This window comes from Globicephala melas, chromosome 6, assembly GCF_963455315.2.
Source record: "Globicephala melas chromosome 6, mGloMel1.2, whole genome shotgun sequence".
In the NCBI taxonomy this organism is placed as follows: Eukaryota; Metazoa; Chordata; class Mammalia; order Artiodactyla; family Delphinidae; genus Globicephala; species Globicephala melas.
The window spans coordinates 83,996,228-84,020,670 of NC_083319.1; the positions used below are offsets into that span (position 1 = coordinate 83,996,228).

General features: G+C 37.7%; 1 protein-coding gene and 1 pseudogene across 6 annotated transcripts in view; one reads left to right on the forward strand and one right to left on the reverse strand.

Annotated features, from left to right (window-relative positions):
* AGTPBP1 (ATP/GTP binding carboxypeptidase 1) overlaps positions 1-24,443 on the reverse strand; it is a 170,714-nt gene that overhangs the window by 133,529 nt on the left and 12,742 nt on the right. For all 6 annotated transcript variants that reach the window (XR_009564368.1, XR_009564367.1, XM_060301096.1 and 3 more), the window contains exon 2: positions 3,954-4,018. Coding sequence is in view for 4 of the 6 variants with exons in the window: in XM_060301096.1 (XP_060157079.1) it covers positions 3,954-3,985 (32 nt within the window). In the remaining 2 variants the exon portion in view is untranslated. The remainder of the gene's footprint in view (positions 1-3,953; positions 4,019-24,443) is intronic.
* On the forward strand, positions 5,656-6,130 carry LOC115840230 (NEDD8-conjugating enzyme UBE2F pseudogene; annotated as a pseudogene).

The following is a 24,443-nucleotide window of genomic DNA, read 5'->3' on the forward strand; positions in this document are numbered from 1 at the left end:
AAATAAAAGAGAGATATATCATGTTCAAGAGTAAGAAGACAATAGTGTTAAGGTATCAATTCTCCCCAAAATGATCTACAGAATCAAGGCAATCCCAATCAAAATACCAACAGGCTGTCATGTAGAAATTGTCAGACTGATGCTAAATTCATATGGAAATGCAAAGAACCTAAAATAGGCCAAACTTTAGAAAGAAGAGAAAGGTTGGCAGATCAACACTATCTAAATCTTGAGACCCGTTATAAAGCAACAATTATCCAAGCAGTGAGGTATAGGCATTAAGATAGACATGTTGATCAACGGAACAAAACAGAGTATAAGAATAGACCTACACATCCACAAATAACTGATTTTTGATAAAGGTACAAAGGAAACTCAGTGAAGAAAGGATAGTCTTTCTAAAAATGGTGCTGAACAACCAGATATCCATACGCACAAAAAAAAAGAACTTCTATCCATACCTCGCACCATATATAAAAATTAACTCAGAAAGGAGCATAGTCCTAAATGTAAAATCTAAAACTATAAAAACTTCTAGAAGAAACATAAGAGAAAACATTGGCAATATGGGTTATGCAAATATTTCTTAGATGCAACTCTAGAAGCATAATCCATAAAAGAACAAATAAGCAAATGGAAATCATCTGAATTTGAAACTTCTGATCTTAAAAGATACTGCACAGAATATGAAAAGACAAGACTGGAAGAAAATGTTTGCAATTCAAATATCTGATAAAGGACTTGTATCCATAATATATAAAAAAATTCTAAAACTCAACTATTAAGAAACACTGCAATTTCAAAAATTGGAAGATTTGGAAAGATATTTCACCGAATAAGTGCATGAAAAGATGCTCAACATCATGTCATTAGAGAAACGCAAATTAAAATCACAATGAGATACCAATACACCCCTATTACAATGGCTACAATTTTAAGAGAATGATCATAAGAACTTAAGAATTTAAAAAGAATGACCATACCAACTGTTGGTGAGAATGTAGAACTAGAACTTTCATACACTGCTGCAGGGAACAGAAGATGGTATTAATGTCTTTGTAAAACAGATTGTCGGCAGTTTCATAAAAAGAAACACAGACCTACCATATGCTTCAGCCATTCCAGTCCTATGTATTTAGCTAATAGAAAATAAAGTATAAGTCCAAAAATGCTCAAAATAAAGTGTAAGTCCAAAAATGCTCATGTAACAACTAAAAACTGGAAACAACCCAAATGTCCAAAAGTTGAATGGATAAACAAATTGTGGTATATCAACACAATGGAATACTACTTACTAATCAAAAAAGGTATGATTGCAAGAGATGATTCTCAAAAATAATTGCGCTGAATCAAAGAAGGCATACCCACACCCCTACCTTCTACCTCCACCCCCACCCCCAAAAAAGACATACTGTATGGTCCCATTTATATTAAGTTCTAAAAAAGCCAACACGTCTGTAGTGACAGAAAGCAGATCAATGGTTGTCTGGAGTGAGGGAGGGGGTGGGAGAGGGGCACCAGGAGACATTTGAGCATGATAAATATTTTCAGTATTTTGATTGAGAGGATAATTCCAGTTATACATAGGCCACACTTACCAAACTGTACTCTCTATGTACAGCTTGTTGTAAGATGATTATGTCTCAATAAAGCTGTTTAAAAATTCATAGGTACTGTTGGTGTAGTGGATAAGGCAGAAACTAAAGAAGAGTGCTTAGAGAGTGTGAAATGAGATGTAGATTTCATTTATAGGCTATTTCAAAATTTTTGTCTTTTGAGGAAATCAGATAAACTGAGTAGTAACAGAAGAGCAGAGTCTAAATATTGGAAAGCCTAGATCATGTTTAAATGATAAGGAATGGAGGAGTTAAAGATTCAATACAGAACAATACTAATGATTAAAAGACCCTGAGAAGGAAAGAGAGAGGTGAAATCTAGAACACAGGTGACAGTATTAGTCTTTAACAAAAAAACAGACACATCCTCTGTTGCAGTAAATAACAGGAGGGTAAACAGAGGGTAGAATCAAGTAAAGGGGAGTATGTAAATTTTGTGTAAGAAATATAAGGATAATAAACTGTTTTATCTCTATGATATCACAGAGAAGGTCAACTGCTGAGGGTATGTATATGATACATCTGAGGATTTCAAAGATTTGAAAGGTAGGAAGAAAGTGTAAAACAGTCATTAAAAAAATTGAGAAAATGAGCTTTCTAGAGAACCACGGTAGTAAGATTACTGATCAACAATGATCCATAATTTTTAGCAATATCTTCCAAGTTAGTTCATCCTCCAATATCATTCAGCTGCTCAGTAAAGGTCTACCCAGGGAAAGGACTTTGTCAGGTATGTGTGATGAAATAATACAAAGTGAGGTAAAAACATTTCAGGTATTCCAAGAGTGTAATGATGAACAATGGATTCTACACTAGGTAAGAGAGGAAGAGATGATAAAAGTCAACAGCTCAGAGCTCTGGATAAGGCAGAACTCTTTGCATTACAGCCATTTGAACAAGTGAGCTAGAAAGGTAAAAGATTTTTCTTGGAAAATGAAAAGTCTGAATTAGTACTTTGAAAGGAGAGTTTTGCTGGTGATAACATTTAGGGCATGAACATGATGATGTAGAGTAGGGAGTAGAGAAAAATTCTTCTTGTATCTTATAAAATTTTCATTACTTGATTTCTCACCACCCACTCACATGGTCTTTAAATCTGCCAAACTAATCCATCCAATTACAGTCCTTGCCTAAACTCAGCAAGTATCAATATTCTACCCAATCCTCCAGATTTGCTAAAAAGTAAGAAAGTCTCAAGCCAGCCCTGCCTCTTCAAGTCCATATCACACAATAAACACCTATCTATGAGGATCCTGTTTTCTAACTCTATGGACCTCACAATTTAACACTTCACTGTATACTGGTTAAACCACTATACTGCATTTGTTCAGGTGTTTTCATGAGGTTATAAGCTTCGTGTAAAAAGAGAATAGGGCTCAATTCTTCAGAACATACTCAACACCCATTTTCTGCAAAGCACTGTGTTAAGTGTTATATTTATGTTTCTTTTCTGCTCTCAAAGATTCAGTGCTGGGTTAGGTACATGAAAGTGTTTAATAGATATCTCACAGTTGAGAAGTAAATCTAAAAGGGGCAAAAAAATAAACTAAAAAGAGCATCTATAGAAGCCTTTAAAGACAGAAAGAATATAATAAGTTTTCTGTGGAAATGGATGTGCTTTGATCAAGTCTTATGTAAGGAAAAAAATTCAGTGGCCAGACAGTATGTAAATAAGTGAGCACAGCTGTATTCCAGTAAAACCTTATTTACGTACACTGAAATTTGAACTTCATATAATCTTCACATGTCAGAAAATATTATTCTTCTTTTTATTTTTATTCCCAACCATTTAGAAACGTAAAAACCACTCTTAGCTCATAGGCCACACAAAAATAAGAAGTAGGCCAGATTTGACCCATGTGTCCTAGTTTGCTGACTCCTGCTTTAACTGAAAAGTTAAACATTAATAAATATTAATAAAATAACATAAATACAACACACTATATTTAAACAAATATTTCTTAAAGTAAAAAGTTTCAAATGATCACTTCATGCATTATTTCTGTAATTTATACATACTGGTATTTAAAACTGCAGAACCAGGGCTTCCCTGGTGGCACAGTGGTTAAGAATCCACCTGCCAATGCAGGGGACACAGGTTTGAGCCCTGGTCCGGAATATCCCCACATGCTGCGAAACAACTAAGCCCGTGCGCCACAAATACTGAAGCCCACACACCTAGAGCCCATGCTGTGCAACAAGAGAAGCCACCACAATGAGAGGCCCGCGCACAGCAATAAAGAGTACCCCCACTCGCTGCAACCAGAGAAAGACCACAAGCAGCAACAAAGACCCAACTCAGCCATAAATAAATAAATAAAAATAAAATTGCAGTACCTTTTCTCTGGTATCACTTTTAACTTGCTCATCTTGAATTACTTCATTTCACCATTGCAGATAATCTGAAAAGAAAAAAAAAGTTAATGATATTAAACACACAATTCTGTTTTCTATATATTAGATGTCATAAAAGCCATACAACTGAAAGTTTTTATCATGGGCAACATAAGACTGGAAACCACAGGAGAATGTTTGAGTTTTATGTGCTTCTGGCAGGTCACTTCAATGTGCAATGTGTGACTATTAAATTACCTAAAATCAGCCAGTAAAATGTTATCAAAAATCCTAGTGCTACAAAAATGCAAAAATTTAACATAACACAATTTATGATATAGTACCAAGATTTCTTTTTTAGATAATTCAAATTATCCTTCCTGTTCTAATACTCCACCTTAAAATACTCAAACCAATCACAGCATCACGGGATTAGTGTATCGTCCACCATTCATACAGCAGTGCAATACTGGTAAATATGTATGATTATTTCTATATGAAAACACCTTAATCAAAAACAAATTGTTTAGACAACAGAGCAAAAACCTTCTAAAACATCATCTCATTTAATATACTTATGCATATTTTCCCTCAATCAATACAGGTTTCATCTTTAGAAAGTGCATATTACACATTTAAAACCTTAAATCTTTTTTTTTTAATAGAAGGAACCTAATATAGGAATTGGTCAAAGGCTAGCAAGCAAAAGAGGAAACCTAGGGAGGCTCAAGATAAAGAGTTGCAGGAAGCAGTTACCACCCTGGGCTGCAAGGACAAGAGGGAGAAGGGGTTTAAAACCCTAAATCTCAATTCACACAATTTTTATAATTTTTCAGATTTATTTTACAACTATTCACCCCCCCCAAAAAAAAACCCCAGATATCTTTTAATTTTACATAGCAGTGCTTATTAATGAAGCAGAATTTTGCGGCATCACAAGAAGTTTAAAAATTACTGCCAATTCAACAAGTTACATTCTTATGCAATATTTAGTAATGCTACATTTAAAAGAAAACAAACATGCAAAAAAAGAGACTTCAAATTGTTTAATATAATAGATTTAGAGGATATAGGGTTTCCCTGGTGGCGCAGTGGTTGAGAGTCCTCCTGCCGATGCAGGGGACACGGGTTCGTGCCCCGGTCCGGGAAGATCCCACATGCCGCGGAGCGGCTGGGCCCGTGAGCCATGGCCGCGGAGCCTGCGCGTCCGGAGCCTGTGCTCCACAGCGGGAGGGGCCACAGCAGTGAGAGGCCCACGTACCGCAAAAAAAAAGAAGATATAGATTTCTGGATGTAGTTCTTCAACAACAAAGAACTTTTACATTAACAAAATAAACATGACTTTTTTTCATTTTTCTAATTAACTCAATTATGAAAGAGGAAACATATTCAGGGTTACGTACAAAAATTACATAGGCTGTTTTTAAGGTAGATAAGAAATTTTTAAATGCTGTTTTTTCTTTTAATTGACTTTTTTAATGACTACCAAGTCAAAGTAACTTTTTCCAATTTCCAAATTAATTAAGGGGGGGGATCTTGTGTGTCTTCAAAAGTGCTGTTGCTGCCATAAACAGAAGTTAATTAAGCTCCTTCTACTCGTTGAGCAGTATGACTTTCTCTAAAACTACATTAACAGCAAGCCCACCTCAGGAGGTGAGGGGCCACATCTCGCCTGTCTCGGGTGCCCAGGGTAAAGAGAGCAGTAATGCTGACGTTGGCAAGCATAAAGAAGCGAGATGATGGGTCTCAAAGGGTCCCGGACATCAGCCATAGCCTCCAACTCTGCTCGGAGGGCTTCTATGAGAGACATGCTGCTTATTAAAGAGGTTGCAGGCCATGAAGCTAATTTATAATACGTTGCACATGTAAAGTGCACTTTTCTGACCCAAACAAGCTTCACTGCTTTCAGCAAACTGTAACTCCAACCTCCCAAAGTGAAATGCTTGACCAGGATCACTGGTAAAATATGTCGAAGTTTTTACTGAGAGAACATTCGGTTGATGGCACCGGCTGGGCTCCCATGAGGACACGGAAGGATGTTGTTTTGGGATTAAACTCTGTTTACTGATCCTCTCAATTCCGATGTTCCACTGAATCATGAAGCTGCAGAACATCGTCTGTGGGACAAGGAGGACTTGGGGAATAAAGTTGAAGACTACACGAAGCGTTACGCCAGATGATAGGAGGAGAAGGCTGCAGGGCTCGTAGGTTGTGTGTTACACGTCTGTCTCCAACTTAAAAGGAAGCCCTCCTCCCCAGTCATGAAGCTCCCTTCAGTCCCACTGGTTGGCCAAGTCCTGTGACCATGTTGTCCTGAGGAAGAACCTCTTCACAACTGTCCATTGTAGATGGAGAGTTCTACATAAATACAGCAAGAAAATGTGTTTGAAGTTCTAAAGGGCTGCCTCCTTACCTTATTTACTTTTTTGAAACTGTACTAAATAGGCCTCTGCTGAGATTCCTGAGAAGTTGTAATGAACTCAGAATTGAGCCTAGAGCTTGCTTCTTCCCTTTTTCCCAGACAAAATCGGTTCCCTGTACAAGTGATGCTAACGATGTGCTCAGCGTAGCTTGCAGACTGGTGATAAGAAATCCGTTACAAACTGTGATTGGATGCAAATTCTTAGCCCCTTCCTAGATGTCATGAAGCTTCCCGGAATGTATAGAGTCATTCACTGTAGATCTCTACTGAAATGTGCATTGTATTTAATGTGAGTATATTTGGAACAGATTCGTAATTTGTACAATTTAATGCTTTAATTATTTTTTTCTATTGTCATTTAGTTTGTATTTTCATTGTATAGAGCCAACAGAAGGATGTTAGGTCAAGCAACTACTGAAGAGAAATACAAAGAAAATACAAAAGAAAAAAAAGTGCATTTCACTAAGCCAATATGTCCCTTACAGTCAGTTTTTCTTGCTGAAGTCTGATGCCACAGTACTTCAGAGAAAAAGAAAAGCCTTCTTTTTGCTTTGACAGTTTGTGTTCATTACAGTATGGTGTAACAGAAAAAGCAGGAACCTAGAAGCAGAAGTGTTGCATCCCACAAAGTTTTGTGGCTTTGCCAACCAAGTGTGACAAAGCAAGAAAGGGACAAAGAAGCTGAGACCGTATGCAAGGGAGGCTGGAAAGTCCAAGATCAAGGTGCTGGCAGTTATAGTGACTGGTGAGAACTGGCTACGTGGTTCATAGACCCCCATCTTCTCACTGTGTTGTGGCATGGGGGAAGGGGCCGGGGGTTCTCTTAGGTGTCTTATAGGAACACTAATTCCATTCATGAGAGCTCCATCCTCATGACCTAATCACCTACCAAAGGCCCACCTCCAAACACTACTGCACTGGGCATTAGTTTTCAAAAAACAAATTTTTAGGGACACAACATTCAGTCTGTGGCACTATCTGAATCACTTTTATGATCTGACCTACCTCATATTTATTTTAAAATATTTCAGGAGGTTAGGAAAAATGGACACTTTAACAGAGCTTAACAGTGGTAACGTTACCTCTGGGCATGGGGGTGACTGGAAGAGGGGGCTGGAAAGCAAGGTGATAGTGGAAAAAAGACCTTTGATTTCTTATGTTTCGCCATACTGTTTTACCTTCTTATTTTGAAATTACTATAAAGTCACAGGAAGTTGCAAAGATAGTAGAGAGAGGTCCCGTGTTCCCTCTCCGTTTCACCCAACAGTTATATGACATTTTCCGCTAACTCTAGCACAGTATCAAAGCCAGGAATTTGATATTCATACAACATGTTTCTCTAGTTCTATGTCATTTTATTGCATGTGTAATTTATGTAACTACCATGTTTTGCTATATTTTTAAAATATTAGAAAGCATGGATTTACTTGAATAATTAACTTTAAAAAGAGGATGAAAATCACTGTAATCTCGAAATTCATTCATTTAACAAACATTAATGGCTACATAGTTTCCACTGTGTATGGCCAAAGAAATTACTTCCAAGAAGGAGCATTTGATATAGCTGATCACTCTCTCTTCTTGCAAATACTTTATTTATATGGCCATATTTTGTTTTCTGCCTACCTCACTGCCACCCCTTCTTAAGTTTCCTTTACTAGAATGCCCCAGGGCTCAGTTCTTGTCCTTTTCAACTCCAGTGTCTTCCTTGGTGATCTCATCCAGTCTCATGACTACTCCACATCTCCACTTGGCTCTCTAATAATATCATAAACTCAACATATATAAAACTAATCTGACTTTTCCTTCCCTTCCCAATGTGCTCTAACCTCAGCTTTTCCCAACTGTAGTTAGAGACAATTCTCTCTCTCCAGTTGCTCAGTCTAGAACTTTAGCGTCCTTCTTGACTCCTGTTTTATTTTACACCCCACATCCAACCCATGAGGAAGTCCTGATAATTCTGCTTTCAAAATATATCCAGACTCCGATCCCTTCTCCACATCTACTACCATGATTGGGCCACTGCCCTTATCAGTCTCCTTTCACTCTATTCTCAACACAACATCCTGACTGATCCTTTTAAAAACTTGGAGAAAAGAGAAAAAAAAAAAAAACCTGAAGATAAATCTTATCAGCACTCTGCTCAAAGCCCAGCAATGCTGCCCATTTCAATGACATTAGGGACCCTAAGGGAATACCGCAGCCCTTCCCTCACTAACCTCATCTCCTACCTACAACTCTTCTCCCTCACACTGCTCTAGACACACTGGCTGGGCTTCCTTGCTTTCCACCAACATGCCAGGCTCACTCTCGCCTTGGCCCAACCTGTTTCCTTTGCCCAGAATGTTCTACCAGATATCCCAATGACCAACCAACTCCCAAACTTCCCTTGCCCAAGTATCACCTTTTCAATAAAGCCTATCCCAACCATTCTATTTAATACTTTAAATCACTTCCAGACCCTGGCATACCCACTGCCCCTTGCCTCAGTTTACTTTGTCTTTTCCCAGAGCACTTACCGCCTTCTATGACAGGATGGTTCAAAAGTATCAGAACACATTGAAAACTGTACTACTCAATAATAACTGATTATAATTGAACAGGTGTCAAAACAAATTTTTAAGGGAACAGTTTATTTCCATGTACTTATAAATGGTCAATATATGGCCCTATCACACCACATACATCAATCCTGTACTCTAATTCATCCCAGACTCTTAGCAGCTTATCACCACTGGTGACTACAAAAGAACCACAATGGGTTCCTTCATTTCCTGAAGGTTTTGAGGAAAGCAGCAGCGACCCAAGGTTCTTGATATAATCACATAAGTCATGTAGTTTAATATCTAATATCTTGGTGGTCACTTACTTGACTCTTTTTAATCACCTTGTAAACTAGACAATTTAACTCTGTGTACTATTTATTATCTATTTCTCTCCACTGGAACTAAAGTTCCATAAGGGCAGAAATCTTTGTTTTGCTCACTGTCTCCCAAGTACCTAGAACAGTGCCAGCACATTGCAGGTGGTAAATAAATTTCTGAATGAACGAAATTTTGAGAAAATTTTACTACACAAATAAGAAATCTTCATTTTTAAAAATCCAACAATATGGTAGATATACTGGCATGCAATATCTAGCCCAATTTCTCTCCAGTGTGCCTTCCTGTACTACAGGAATGTGAAAGCTTTCCAAAAAAAAAATGTATTTCCTAGACTCTCCTGCAGCTAGGGTTCCAGATGTTTTCCTCAATTTCATCATTTATGAAATTTATTAGACTGAAAGTCAGAAAAAGGCCACTTGATCCCACAGGTAAGTACCAACTTAAACGTGCTTAGTTCTTCTACAGCAGTGTATGGAGAGGTCCCAAAGTCTAGTCCAGGGTTTCTCAAAGTGGGGTCCACAAACTGAATTCTTTGAGAGCTCATGATGGGGGGCATGGGGTTCTTTTTTCCTTCTCTTTTACTTTTGTGCACCAAGCAGCGGCAGCACAATTAATGATTTTGTTACAAATCAGCTGTGTGTGATAGTGCACAGTAGGACCATGTTCATTTGGTTAGAGTTGGCCTTGATAATTGAAGACTGCAGGACACAGGGAGAAGATAATAGGCTAATGAGTATCAGCCTCTCCCTCTCAAATTGCGTCCCCTAATCTCCCCTTGTGCACTGCTAACTACCTTATAGGAGCAAACAAGCTCTACAAGTGTAATGGAAAACTGGAGGGAAATTTTAATTTTAATGAAAAAAACTTTATACCCAGTTGCCCCCATTCCTAACGCTTTGCTATTGGTCTGAACATTCCAAAATGTGGACTAAATAAATTACCAGGGACTTCTACTGCGAAATGTTTGGACTTTTTGTGATTTTCTCAGTTAATTGTTTGATATGCCCTCATGTCTCACACATTAACATTTGTAATTTACAAATATGCCTGATAATCCAATGTGGCAATTTTTGAGGCTGAGGTGTGAAAGGAAGGTCAGTGGACAATTCTGGTAAGATTAGTAATGAAGAGTTGTATCTTGCAAGTCATTTCACTAAGTTAATGCAACAAGAGACACACAAAAAACATATCCTTCTAATGAAAACTACTTATCAATGGATTTATACAATGGAATATCCTATTCCATTTTGTGTTGTCTGTGGAAAACAACGTTTCAAGTGCAGCAATGGCTCCAGCAATATTCAAAAGACATAGCTGCAAATTATAGTCATTTGACACATTAAAGATATTAATGGGATCTCAAAATAAGCATAATAAAGCTTTTGCTTTAAAAAATAACATATAATGAAAAGGCTGAGGTAGCAAGTTATATAGTAGCAGATCTTATTGACCAGAAAAAGGAAAGCCACCCCAATTGCTGAGAACCTAATACAGCCAGAATGTAAAATTATGCTGAGTGAAATGTTTACATGAGATGAAGTAAGAGAAATTTTGAAAGTTCTACAGTACAATAACAGTAAGGTAAGTCAATGTATTGACATGTCATGTGATGTTAAAGACCTACGTGATAACAGGAAAACAAGTTTCTCTAACCAGACGGATGAGCCAACAGAGATCATCATCTGTAATATTTATAAGATTACATTATATATTTATAGATTTTATAAGATTTGAAAATGGTGAAATCAAGAAAACTTTTTTTTTGCTACAGAGTGCTGCCCAAAGCCAGCAGAGCACAGGATATCTAATGTTTTGTCCTCTGTCTCGAAACAAAAGGTCCATCTTGGAGGAACTATGTTGGCATCTGTGCTGAAAATGTCCCACCAATAGCTGGCTCCATGTGAAGATGTGCCACTATTGCTTAAACTACCCCCACACGCCGAAAAAAAACCCAAAAAACAAAAGCCTGACTTCAGTGTTTTCTTCACAGAGAATTGCTAGTGTCAAAAGCTCTGGAAGATGAAATGAAAAAGTTCTATTTGAAGCTACAAAAAATGATTGACTTTATTAAACAAAAACCTGTTTACTCAAAAATGTTTAAAGAGCTGTGTGAAAACCTGGACAAAGAGCACATAAATCTCCTGCTCCATGCAGAAGTCCAGGGGCTTAGCAGATGAAGAGTTCTCAACAGGACATCCGAGCTGAACGGTGAGCTGCAGGGGTACGTTCGCAAACACAGTAGGCCAGATTCTGCTAAGTGCTTAGAGGATGAAGAATGGCTACTGAAACTAGCCAACTTAGCAAAGATTTGTTATCACATGAAACAAATGAACCACTCTCTGAAAGACCTTAAAGAAAGCATTTTGACTTCAAGTGACAAGATTCTTGGGGAAAAGATCAAGTGACAAAAGGATATCAAAAGATGCTCTTATTGCTGCTTGGACTTAAGAGTGAAAAAGGATATATCTGCAAATCTCAAGTCTTGCTGACCTAGGGGAACAAAATTTAAAAATAAAATAGAACAGTATTTTCCCTTTGTTTTCAAACAAGTGTAAGGCTGAAATGAGAGACCCTTTCCCTGAATCATCTGTGCAGGCTGAGAACTTGACTTTGAGGAGAAAGAATTTTGTGCACTGCGGTCTGACTATGAAATCAAGATGGTATTTACTGATCTGCCCCTAAAAAGTGCTGGATTTCTATCAAAGGGTAGTGTCCTGCAAATCATAAGAGGGTAATGAACATTTTGCTGCCAGCTTTCAATTTCATTATATGTGTATGGAATTTTTTGTTTAATAAGCATCAAGAGCAAGGAGGAAATCATCTTATGTCAGTTGAAAATGAAATCTGTGAATGGTCAACCAAAGAAAACAAAAACAAGTTTCATATGAAAAACATAAACTTTACTCTTTATTTTTAGTTTTAAAAACTAATAAGTTTATTGTATAAAACCTTTTCATAAAATATCAAGTGATCAACACACATATATATACTCATTTGTAATTCCTGGACCTACATTTGAGCCTCATCATGTCAGTCAGGAAAAAAAGAGTTTGTTTTTTTTGAATTCTGGTATAAATTCTAATGGGCTATATTTTTATTAATATTACTTTGGCTTATAGTTTTTAGATAGCAAATATCTGCACTGTCAATAATTTTCACGTTTGTAGTAAATGCTAGTTAAAATCAGTTTACAGTGGTACTGACAAGAAGATAGACAAAGAGACCAGTGGAATAGAACTGCAAGTCTAGAAATAAACACACACATTTATGGCCTATTGATTATTGACAAGGGTGTCAAGTCCATTCCATAATGAAAGAACAGTCTCCTCCGTTGCTGGGACAACTGGATTTCCACATGCAAAGGAATGAATTTGAACACCCACTCACACCATAGATAAAAATTAACTCAAAATGAATCAACGACCTAAATATAAGCACTAAAACTCTTAAAAGAAAACATGGGAGTAAATCTGTACGACCCTGAATTTGGCAATGGATTCTAAGTTATGGCAACAAAATCATTAGGAACAAAAAATAAATAAATTGAACTTCAAAATTAAAAACTTCTGTGCATCTAAGGACATTGTCGAGAAGGTGAAAAGACAACATACAGAATGGGAGAACATATTTGCAAATCAGACATCTCATAAGGGTTTAATATACAGGGACTTCCCTGGTGGCGCAGTGGTTGAGAGTCTACCTGCCAATGCAGGGGACATGGGTTCGATCCCTGGTCCGGGAAGATCCCACATGCCACGGAGCAACTAAGCCCGTGTGCCACAACTACTGAGCCTGCGCTCTAGACCCCACGTGCCACAACTACTGAAGCTGGCGCACCACAATACTGAGTCCGCATGCCACAACTACTGAAGCCAGCAAGCCACAACTACTGAAGCCTGCACACCTACAGCCCATGCTCCGCAACAAGAGAAGCCACTGCAACGAGAAGCCCGTGCACCGCAACAAAGAGTAGCCCCCGCTTGCCACAACTAGAGAAAGCCCGGGTGCAGCAATGAAGACCCAGTGCAGCCAAAAGTAAGTAAATAAATAAATAAATTTTAAAAATAAAAGAATGTGGATAAATTGAAACCCTCACACATTGCTGGTGGGAATGTAAAATGGCACAACCACTATGGAAAATAGTTCGGCGGATCCTCAAAAAGAATTACCATATGACCCTGCAATTCTACTCATAGGTATATACCCACAAGAATTGAAAACAGAGACTCAAACAGATAATTGTACGTCAACGTACATAGCATTCTTCACAACACAAAACACAAAAACAACCTAAGTGTCTACTGAAAGATGAATGTACAAAATGTGGTATATACATACAATGGAATGTTATTTAGCCATTAAAAGGAATAAAGTTCTAACACATGCTACAGTATGAATTAACCTTGAAAACATTATGCTAAGTGAAATAAGTCAGAAACAAAACAACAAATATTTTATGCTTCCACTTATATAAAATATCTATAACAGGCAAATTCATAGAGATAAAAAGTAGATTAGTTTACTGGGGGCTAGTGGCAAGGGTGAATGGGGAGTCACTGCTTAATGGTTGCAGAGTATCTGGGGTGATGACAAATTTTGGAAATTAGACAGTGATGACTGTTGTATAACATCGTGAAAGTAAGTAATGCTACTGAATTATAAGCTTAAAAATGGTTAAAATGGCAAATTGTATGTTAAATATATTTTACCACAATAAAAAGATCATTTTTTTAAAAATCAGCTTACAGTATTTTTTTAAACTAAGTCTACCAAGCCTACTTTTCAAAAAAATTGAATCCCATTTTAGCTTAAGCCAGTTATTTAACAGAAATTTATTATTATCACCACATGTGTTTTGTTTTGTTTTTTTGCGGTACACGGGCCTCTCACTGTTGTGGCCTCTCCCGTTGCGGAGCACAGGCTCCAGACGTGCAGGCTCAGCGGCCACGGCTCACGGGCCCAGGCGCTCCGCGGCATGTGGGATCTTCCCCGACCAGGGCACGAACCCGTGTCCCCTGCATCGGCAGGCGGACTCTCAACCACTACGCCACCAGGGAAGCCCTCACCATATGTGTTTTTAAAAATCATAAAAAGGAAAGAGATTAGTCTCCAGAAGAGCAAGCTAAGTTTAACTACCTGGTTATTTTTCAAGTAAGGTTGGTTAAAGTCTTTATTTGCATAAATAAAGAAAAATAAAATTACTCTTGTACAAGCCATATACTACAAGCCATACTATTGATATATTGTATAGTAAAAATCTGTAAGACCCCTAGGCCTACTTGGATAAAGTACAAAAATACAGTGGGAAATTTAGGAAAAGGAAAAGCTGTTTTTTCTACCTACATTACTAACTCACGTAAGAGTTTATATCCTGTGTGGGGATGGAAATCCATACAAAAGAATAGAATAATTAGATGGCCAAAATAAATAGAGGCACAGAAAAATATCATTCTCTATCAAAAAAGCATTAGCAATCATTACTGGAGTACTGTATTGTTAAGGCCTAAAATTTCAAGTGCTGTTCTGACAACTTTGAGCCCCACAGGGCCCCAGAGGCCTAATGAGAGTTCTCCCACCCTCACCATAGCCAACAGGAAAGACTCCTCACCCAGCTAGGTCCACTATCAGCTGAACCAATTGCACTCCACTCAGTCCTCAACGGAACTAGCTTCAGTTCCCTGCCAGTCCTCAGAATTATTCAAACAAACTAATCACATCCTCCCATGGGGGTGGAGAGTTGCAGGGAGTACTTCATCCTTTTGTTACTCCAAAGCCAATCTCCCATAGACAATTTGGCTAGTTTACTCTACTCCCAAGTACCATTCCCATAGGTTGTGAGTACATGTAACTAAAAAATTGCTGTCTCGGGTTTCCCTGGTGGCGCCGTGGTTGAGAGTCCGCCTGCTGATGCAGGGCACACGAGTTCGTGTCCCGGTCCGGGAAGATCCCACATGCCGCGGAGTGGCTGGGCCCATGAGCCATGCCCGCTAAGCCTGTGTGTCCGGAGCCTGTGCTCCGCAACGGGAGAGGCCACAACAGTGAGAGGCCCGCACACCGCAAAAAAAAAAAAAATTGCTGTCTCATCTGATCAGGGGCAGGTAGTAGCCATCCTGTACAATTTAGGATAGGAGCTCTCTCTTTCACCAATCAAACGAAGAAAGGTGAACAGGTGGTGGTCAGACAATTACTGTATCTAAACTTTCTGTTTACACTAATATCACACCTGTAACCTGAGACCTGAAAATTATTTCACGGATCCTCCAGGGTATAAAAATTGAGAAAGGCTATTCTAGTCTCTTGTAGGCAGGGCTGGAACAGACCAGAACAGGTCCAGTGCGGTTCTAGAGCTGGTTAAGTATAGCAGGAGATTCCTGATCACCATGGCCTCCTGACCACAACATTTTCCTGATTTTAAAACAGCAGTAAAGATCTAGAGGCAATTTCACAATTAGACAGGAGGCCTCTTAGTCAAAAAAAGACAATAACTCCCTGTGTTTCTCAGTTCTGTGCAGAGGTTTTGGAGGTTGTTCCTTTGAAGCTCAATCAAGAGTCTCTTTCTTTAGATGTCTAAACAATTCTGTAAACCACTTAATACCTGTGCTAGATATTGATTCATTCCCCCTTCTCTCCAAATTCACCCTTTTTGCCTGTACTGTGAAAATGGATTTATGCACTTAAAATACCAATTTCTTTGCCAATTGACATGATATTAAGCTTTGTCAAGAGAGCACTGGAAAGACACTGTAGGGGAAAAGGATTCTGTTTCATGGTTCCAATGTGCTCACTTGGCTGCAGCAGGCAAGGCTCCAGGACGCACCCCGACAAGGATGGCTTCTCCAGCACCAGATTCCTGCAGCAGTGCAGCTTCTCCAACAGGAGATTAGGCAGTTTTGTAGCAGAGTGACGCTGGTGAGTCGCCTCCCCAGGAACACTTTCCCTGGTACCCAAGAGGGCACACATCCAGCAAATTCTCCTAGTGCCACACCTTACCTACTTGACTTGAACGTGCCCTACCTAACCAAGGATAGATGTCAGTGAGCCCTGGGGTTAGAAACTGCTCTTTATATCAGCTATTCTTATATTCTTTAGCGTTACCTTGACTTCTTACTGGTAAATCCCATATTGCTCCAATCCCCTGTTACAGTCAATAATTCTTTTTTTTTTTAATTTTTGTTGGAGTATAGTTGATTTACAATGTTGTGTTACTTTCTGCTGTATGGCAAAGTGAATCAGTTATACATATAAATATATCCATTCTTTTTTAGATTCTTTTCCCATATAGGTCATTACAGAGTATTGAGTAGAATTCCCTGTGCTATACAGCAGGTCCTTATTAGTTATCTATTTTATATATAGTAGTGTACATATGTCAATCCCAATCTCCCAATTTATCCCTCCCTCCCTTTCCCCCCAGTAACCATAAATTTGTTTTCTACATCTGTGACTCTATTTCTGTTTTGTAAATAAGTTCATTTGTACTTTTTTTAGATTCCACATATAAGCAATATCATATGATATTTGTCTTTGTCTGACCTACTTCACCTAGTATGATAATCTCTAGGTCCACCCATGTTGCTGTAAATGGCATTATTTCATTCTTTTTTATGTCTGAGTAATATTCCATTATATATATGTACCACATCTTCTTTATCCAATCCTCTATCGATGGACATTTAGGTTGCTTCCATGTCTTGGCTATTGTAAACAGTGCTGCAATGAACATTGGGGTGCATGTATCCTTTCAGATTATGGTTTTCTCCAGATATATGCCCAGGAGTAGGATTGCTAGATCATATGGTAGTTCTATTTTTAGCTTTTTAAGGACCCTCCATACCGTTCTCCATAGTGGTTGAACCAATTTACACTCCCACCAACAGTGCAGGAGAGTTGCCTTTCCTCCACACCCTCTCCAGCAATTACTGTTTGTAGACTTTTTGATGATGGCCATTCTGACCAGTGTGAGGTGATACCTCATTGTAGTTTTGATTTGCATTTCTCTGATAATTAGTGATGTTAAGCATTTTTCATGTGCTTTTTGGCCATCTGTATGTTTTCTTTGGAGAAATATCTATTCAGATCTTCTTCCCATTTTTTGATTGTTTTGTTTTGTTTTTTGCTTTCGGGGTTTTTTTTTTTTTGACATAGGGCTACATGAGCTGTTTGTATATTTTGGAGACGAATCTCTTATCGGTCACTTCATTTGCAAATATTTTCTCCCATTCTGTGGCTTGTCTTTTCATTTTGTTTATGGTTTCCTTTGCTGTGCAGACACTTTTAAGTTTAATTAGGTCCCATTTGTTTATTTTTGTTTTTATTTTTCATTTCTCTAGGAGGGATTGCCTGTCCTAAATTGTACAAGATAGCTACTAGCTGACCCTGATCAGATCAAAAAAGATACTGCTGTGATTTATGTCAAAGAGTGCTCTGCCTATGTTTTCCTCTAAGAGTTTTAGTGTCTGCCCTTACACTTACGTCTTTGATCCATTTCGAGTTTATTTTTGTGTATGGTATTAGAGAATGTTCTAATTTTATTTTTTTTTAATGTAGCTGTCCAGTTTTCCCAGCACCACTTCTCAGCCTTTTGGCTACGATCATGTGTAGTCAATAATTCTTTATACTACTCTTTTCCTGTTAAATTACTGTGTGGCTTCTATCTCCTGATCAGACCCAGACTGATATATCCCAACAATTTTTTAAGCTATTTAGTACCCCACGGTAAATAAATCCTCTCTGCTTAAGTTACATCAAGTGGATTCTGTTCTCTATAATTAAATATTCACTGTTTTCTCTTTGAATAAAGAATTTTGGGGGGTGGGGGGTGGAAGGATTTTACAATATTCATAACACCATTTTTTTTAAATTAGGAAGTGATACTAATTATACATGGCCAGGGTTAAGAATGGCTACTGAAGATTATATTCCCAGGTCAGGCTATTAAATACTTTAATTGTAATATTAACTTCATCTTAGAGTACTATCATTCCTGTAATGCCTAACCACATTTTAAAAAATTAGTCTACAGTGAGATACCACTTCACACCTACTAAAATATCTACAATAAAAAACACAGATAATGACAAGTGTTAACAAGGATGTGGAGAAACTAGAACACTTATACATTGCTAATGGGAAAGTAAAATGATACAGCTGCTTTGAAAACAGTCTAGCAGTTCCTCAAAAGGCTAAACATAAAGTGGCCATAATGACTCAGCTATTCCATCTCTTGGTACATACCCCCAAAAACAAAAAGTTATATCCATACAAAAACCTGTACACAAATGTTTATAGCAGCATCATTCATAAAAACCAAGAATTGGAAACAACCCAAATGCCCATCAACTGACGAATGGATAAAATGTGGTATATCCATACAATGTAATATTATTCGGTGACAAAAAGAAACAAAGTACTTATATGTGCTACCTGGATAAACCTTAAAAATATTATATTAAGTGGAAGAAGCCAGTCAAGAAGGACCACATAATTATATAACTCCATTTATATGAAATATCCAGGATAGCTAAATCTATAGAGACAGAAAGTAGATTAGTGGTCACCTAGGACTAGGAGAGATGGGGATGGATGTGCGGGAAGAGGCTAAAAGGGTGTGGGGCTTCTCCGAGGGGTAATGAAAATGGTCTAAAACTGACTGTGGTGATGTCTGCACAATTCTGTGAATGTACTAAAATCCACTGAATTGCATACTTTAACCGGTGAAATTATATGGTATGTGAGTTATATCTCAATACAACTATTTGAAAAAAAAGCTTAATCTCTGCAGGTACTTTCATAATTCAACAATTCCTAAATTAGGATTAGAGACTTAAATCCCTCTGTACCTCAGTGCCTGCTTCTCATGATGGAATACAATATCCTTTACACAAAAGCAAAACTACAGGGCTTCCCTGGTGGCGCAGTGGTTGAGAGTCCGCCTGCCGATGCAGGGGACACGGGTTCGTGCCCCGGTCCAGGAAGATCCCACATGCCGCGGAGCGGCTGGGCCCGTGAGCCATGGCCGCTGAGCCTGCGCATCTGGAGCCTGTGCTCCGCAACGGGAGAGGCCACAACAGTGAGAGGCCCGCGTACTGCAAAAAAAAAAAAAAAATAAGAAAACTACAGACCCACCTGGCTCTTGGGAATATGTATTCTGAGTTACTTACCCAAAAGAGGTTTGGGGGGAAAAAAAGGCTGCACTATGCTGTCACATAAAAATCCACAGTATACACCTCCCTCAGTTGGGGGAAGAGTCTGTAAAAATTGATTTTTATATATTTAAATGTGGCTTACACTAGAATTAAATGTGGAAATCTGGCCTTAGCAGAAAATCATACAAGCAAATAAACTTGCTCAAGCTAGCCCACACATAAGGAAAAGTAAACAGTTTTGCATATTCTAGCTCAAAAGTACAAAGGTTTGGATCTTCTGAATTTTCGAGATTTTCCTGATCTTTTGCTCTCAACTAGAACTAGTTCCAGAGCCTAGAGAACCTAAAAACTGAAACCCTCAGTTCTCACTGGCTTAAGCCTGGAATCAAGCTCATCGGCCAAGTCAATAAACAGGCACACACACATAAGGCATCAGTATTTCATACATGTAAGCGGTCCTAACTTTCATTCCACAAACAAGCCACAGAAGAAATTCTGACACACAGCAAAGGTAAAGCTGTATATTCTAAATAGATAAAGACTTCAAATACATGTGGTTTTAAATTTATTTCAAGTCAAACTGCTAAAAAAGAAAAAACGCCAAGAACCATATACTGTTCACACTCCAAAGCCCCATCTAAATCTTTTAAAAACAATCTGAGGAAATATGATTCCCTTTGACTTGACTTGCTTAAACAACTTGGTCCAGTTCCCATTCAGCCAGAACAACTTCACTAATTTACTCTCATCTGTTTACTAACAGGTCTCCCCACAAGGTATCATTAGACAAAAAACTTCCACTATTTAAAAACGTTCGAGGGCTTCCCTGGTGGCGCAGTGGTTGAGAGTCTGCCTGCCGATGCAGGAAACACAGGTTCGTGCCCCAGTCCAGGAAGATCCCACATGGCCACTGAGCCTGCACGTCCCCCGCAACGGAAGAGGCCACAACAGTGAGAGGCCCCCGTACAGGAAAAAAAAAAGGAAGAAAGCAAAGAAAATCTGGGTAGCTGGTCCTACCATGGGGAAGTATGCTGAAAAGAGCTTTTTTCAGCTCTCCCTTATTGTTTCATCATCTAAAAGGAAGAAACCACTTTTCAAGAATATAAGTGAGCTACTATTCCCCCACACCAGCTATGTCAATGTGATGGAAAATTGTAAATCCTGATTATTTAATAAGGAAGATCCCAAAGAATACGCTCATACCCCTTTCCCTTATTAAAGGAAAAAGAAACTTTAAAGGAAGGAGGTAAATAATATCTATCGTCTAAAGGAAAGAAGAGTAACATTCCCAGCAATAGGCAGACAGATTATTATCATTTAAATTAAGAGAGAAATATATACTCTGGACATGATCTGTGTTTATTAACCTACTCTAAATTACAATATTAAGGTATACATTTTCATCTAGTTACCTTAAACATATGACATTTTATGATTTATAATGTTTTAAGCTGATCTGCAAACAGGCAAATTTATTTCACTATATTACTGTCATTAATTTTATCAGAAAATGTGGATAACAGTAAACCTATAAGAAGGTTATACCTTTCACCTTTCTTCATTATGCATCCTCATTAAAAACAGAAGAGTTTGGATGGTTCACACACTACTCCACAAAAGATGCTCTGACATTTACAAAGGTCTAATTTGTTCTGCTATGTGATGTTTTAATTATACTACAAATAATAGGGTCTTATTGTTGGAGGAGCAGAATCCAACTACACTTCAATTAGTTTATTTAAAATAACTCTTCCACCCAACACTGATTCCAACTGACTATTTTTATACTTAAACAAATGCCAAAATTCCTAAATCCATATAGGTGATGGAAGAAATTAAAATTCTTACCTTGAAACACATATTTTCCTTGCCTCTAACCTATGACTCTAACCCATTAAAATGGTTTAAGTTTTGTTTATTTGTTTCTTTGTTTGTTTTAAGGAAAGTACCACAGCCCTAAGTCACCTCCCACTAATATCACAATAGGAATCAAAATATACAGGACATGAGGAACTCAAAAAGCTATCAGGCATATAAGAAACTAATAGCAAAATGACAAAAGTTCCTCCTTATGAATAATTACTTTAGATGTAAATGGATTAAACTCTCCAATAGACATTGACAAAAATGGATTTTAAAAACATGATCCAACTATATGTTCTCTACAAGAGACTTACTTTAGATACAAAGGTACAAATGGGTAGAAAGTGAAAGGATGGAAAAAGATATGACATGCAAATAGTAACCGAAAGAGATCACGGGTGGCTGTACTAATACCAGACAAAATAGACTTTAAATCAAAGGAGGTTATAAAATACAAAGAAGAACACTATATATTAATAAAAGGCTCAAGAGAGCAAGAAGATATAGCAATTATAAACATTCACCTAATAACAGACTATCAAAATATATGAAGCAAAAACTGACAGAATTAAAGGGGAAAATAGACAGTTCTATAATAACAGTTGGCAGTTTCAACACCCTACTCTCAATAATGGATAGAACAACCAGACGGAAGATAAGTAAGGAAATAGAGGACTTGAACAACACAATTAACCAACTAGAGATAACAGACATATATAGAACATTCTACCTAACAACAGATTATACATTCTTCTCAAGTACAATTGGGACATTCTGCAGAATACACGATATATCAGGCCACAAATTATGTCTCAATAGATTTTTAAAGACAGATAATCATACAAAGTATTTTTCCTAACTACAACAGAATGAATTTAGAAATCAGTAAAAGAAAAATTAGAAAATTCACAAATTTGTGGAAACTGAACAATATGCTCTTAAACAACCACTGGGTCAAAGTAGAAATCCTAAGGGAAATTAGAAATACTTAAAAGACAAATGAAAACAAAAAATACAACATACCAAAATTTATTAGATGCAGTGAAAGTAATGCTAAGGGGGAAATTTACAGCTATAAACATGTATTAAAAAATAAGAAAGATCTCAAATCAACAACTTAACTTTACAATTTAAGGAACTAGAAAAAGCTGAAACCCAAAGCTAGCAGAAAGAAGAAAATAATAAAGACTAGGGCAGAGATAAATGAAACAGTGAATAGAAAAATAATACAGAAAAATCAACAAAAACAAGTTGATTCTTCAAAAAATTAACAAAATTGATGAAACTTTAGCAAGATTAAGAAAAAAGAAGCAAATTACTAATCAGAAAGTGCAGACATTACTGATTCCACAGAAATAAAAAAGATTTTATGAGAGTACTGTGAACAACTGTGCACCAACAAAGTGGATAACCTAGGTAAAACTGACAAATTTCTAGAAACCTATTATGTCACAAAGAAATAGAAAATCTGAATAGACCCATAATTATTAAGGAGATTGAGCCAGTAATCAAAATGCTCCCAACAAAGAAAAGCCCCAAACCTGATGGCTTCACTAGTGAACTCTACCAAACATTTAAAGAATATCAATGCTTCTCAAATTCTTCAAAAAACTGAAGTGGAGGGAACACTTCCTAACTCATTCTATGAGGCATCGCCCTGATACCAAAGCCACACAAAGACATTACAAGAAAACTACAGACCAATACCCCTTTGAACACAGATCCAAAAAATCCCCCACAAAATACCAGCAAACTGAATTCAGCAGCATAAATGCAAATCAAAAGCACAATGAGATATCACCTAACACCCATCAGGATGGCTACTATCCAAAAAAAAACAAAAAACAAAAAAACCCCACACATAGGAAACAACAAGTGTTGACAAGGATGTAAAGAAATTGGAACGCTTGTTCAATGTTGGTGCTGGTATGAATGTAAAATGATGCAGCCGTGATGGAAACAGTATGGTCATTCCTCAAAAAATTAAAAATAGAATTACCATATGACCCAGCAATTCCACTTCTGAGTATGTACCCAAAAGAACTAAAAGCAGGGTCTCAAAGAAATATGTGCACACCCATGTACACAGCAGCAGCATTATTCACAACAGCCAAAAGGTAGAAGCAACCCAAGTAACTATCAATGGATTAAAAAAAAAAAAAGAACAAATATGGTATATACATACAATGGAATGTTAGCCTTAAAAAGGAAGGAAATTCTGACACATGCTACACTGTAGATGAAACTTGAAGATACCATACTAAAAGAAATAAGCCAATCACAAAAGAACAAATACTGTATGATTCCATTCATATAATGTAGATAAAGTAGTCTAATTCAGAGAGAGAAAAAACAAAATGGTAGTTGCCAGGGGCAGGTGGAAGCGGAAGAAATGGGCAGCTATTGTTTAATGGATCAAGAGTTTTAGTTTTGCAAGATGAAAAGTTCTAGAGATGGGTGGTAATAATGGTTGCACAACAATGTGAATTACTTAATGCCACTGAACTGTATATTAAAAATGGTTAAGGGCTTCCCTGGTGGCGCAGTGGTTAAGAATCCGCCTGCCAATTCAGGGGACATGGGTTCGAGCCCTGGTCCGGGAAGATCCCACATGCCGCGGAGCAACTAAGCCCGGGCACCACAACTACTGAGCCTGTGCTCTAGAGCCCACAAGCCACAACTACTGAGCCTGCGTGCCACAACTACTGAAGCCCGCGCGCCTAGAGCCCATGTTCCAAACAAGAAAAGCCACCACAATAAGAAGCCTGTGCACCACAATGAAGAATAGACCCCGCTCACCACAACCAGAGGAAAGCCCACATGTAGCAACGAAGGCCCAACGCAGCCAAAAAATAATAAAATCATTTATTTTAAAGAGATTAAAATGCTAAATTTTATGTTATATATATTTTACCATAATTTCTAAAAATGAATTTTTAAATCAAAATATGGACCAAAAATATGAATGAGTCAATATGTTAAAAATTGGAAAAAATAAGTTTCAAATGTAAACACAAAATTGAAACTGGGGGGGACTGGTTAGATGGTGGAGTAGAAGGACATGCTCTCACTCCCTCTTCTGAGAACACCAGAATCACAATTAACTGCTGAACAATCATCAACAGGAAGACACTGGAACTCACCAAAAGAGATACTCCACATCCAAACACAAAGGAGA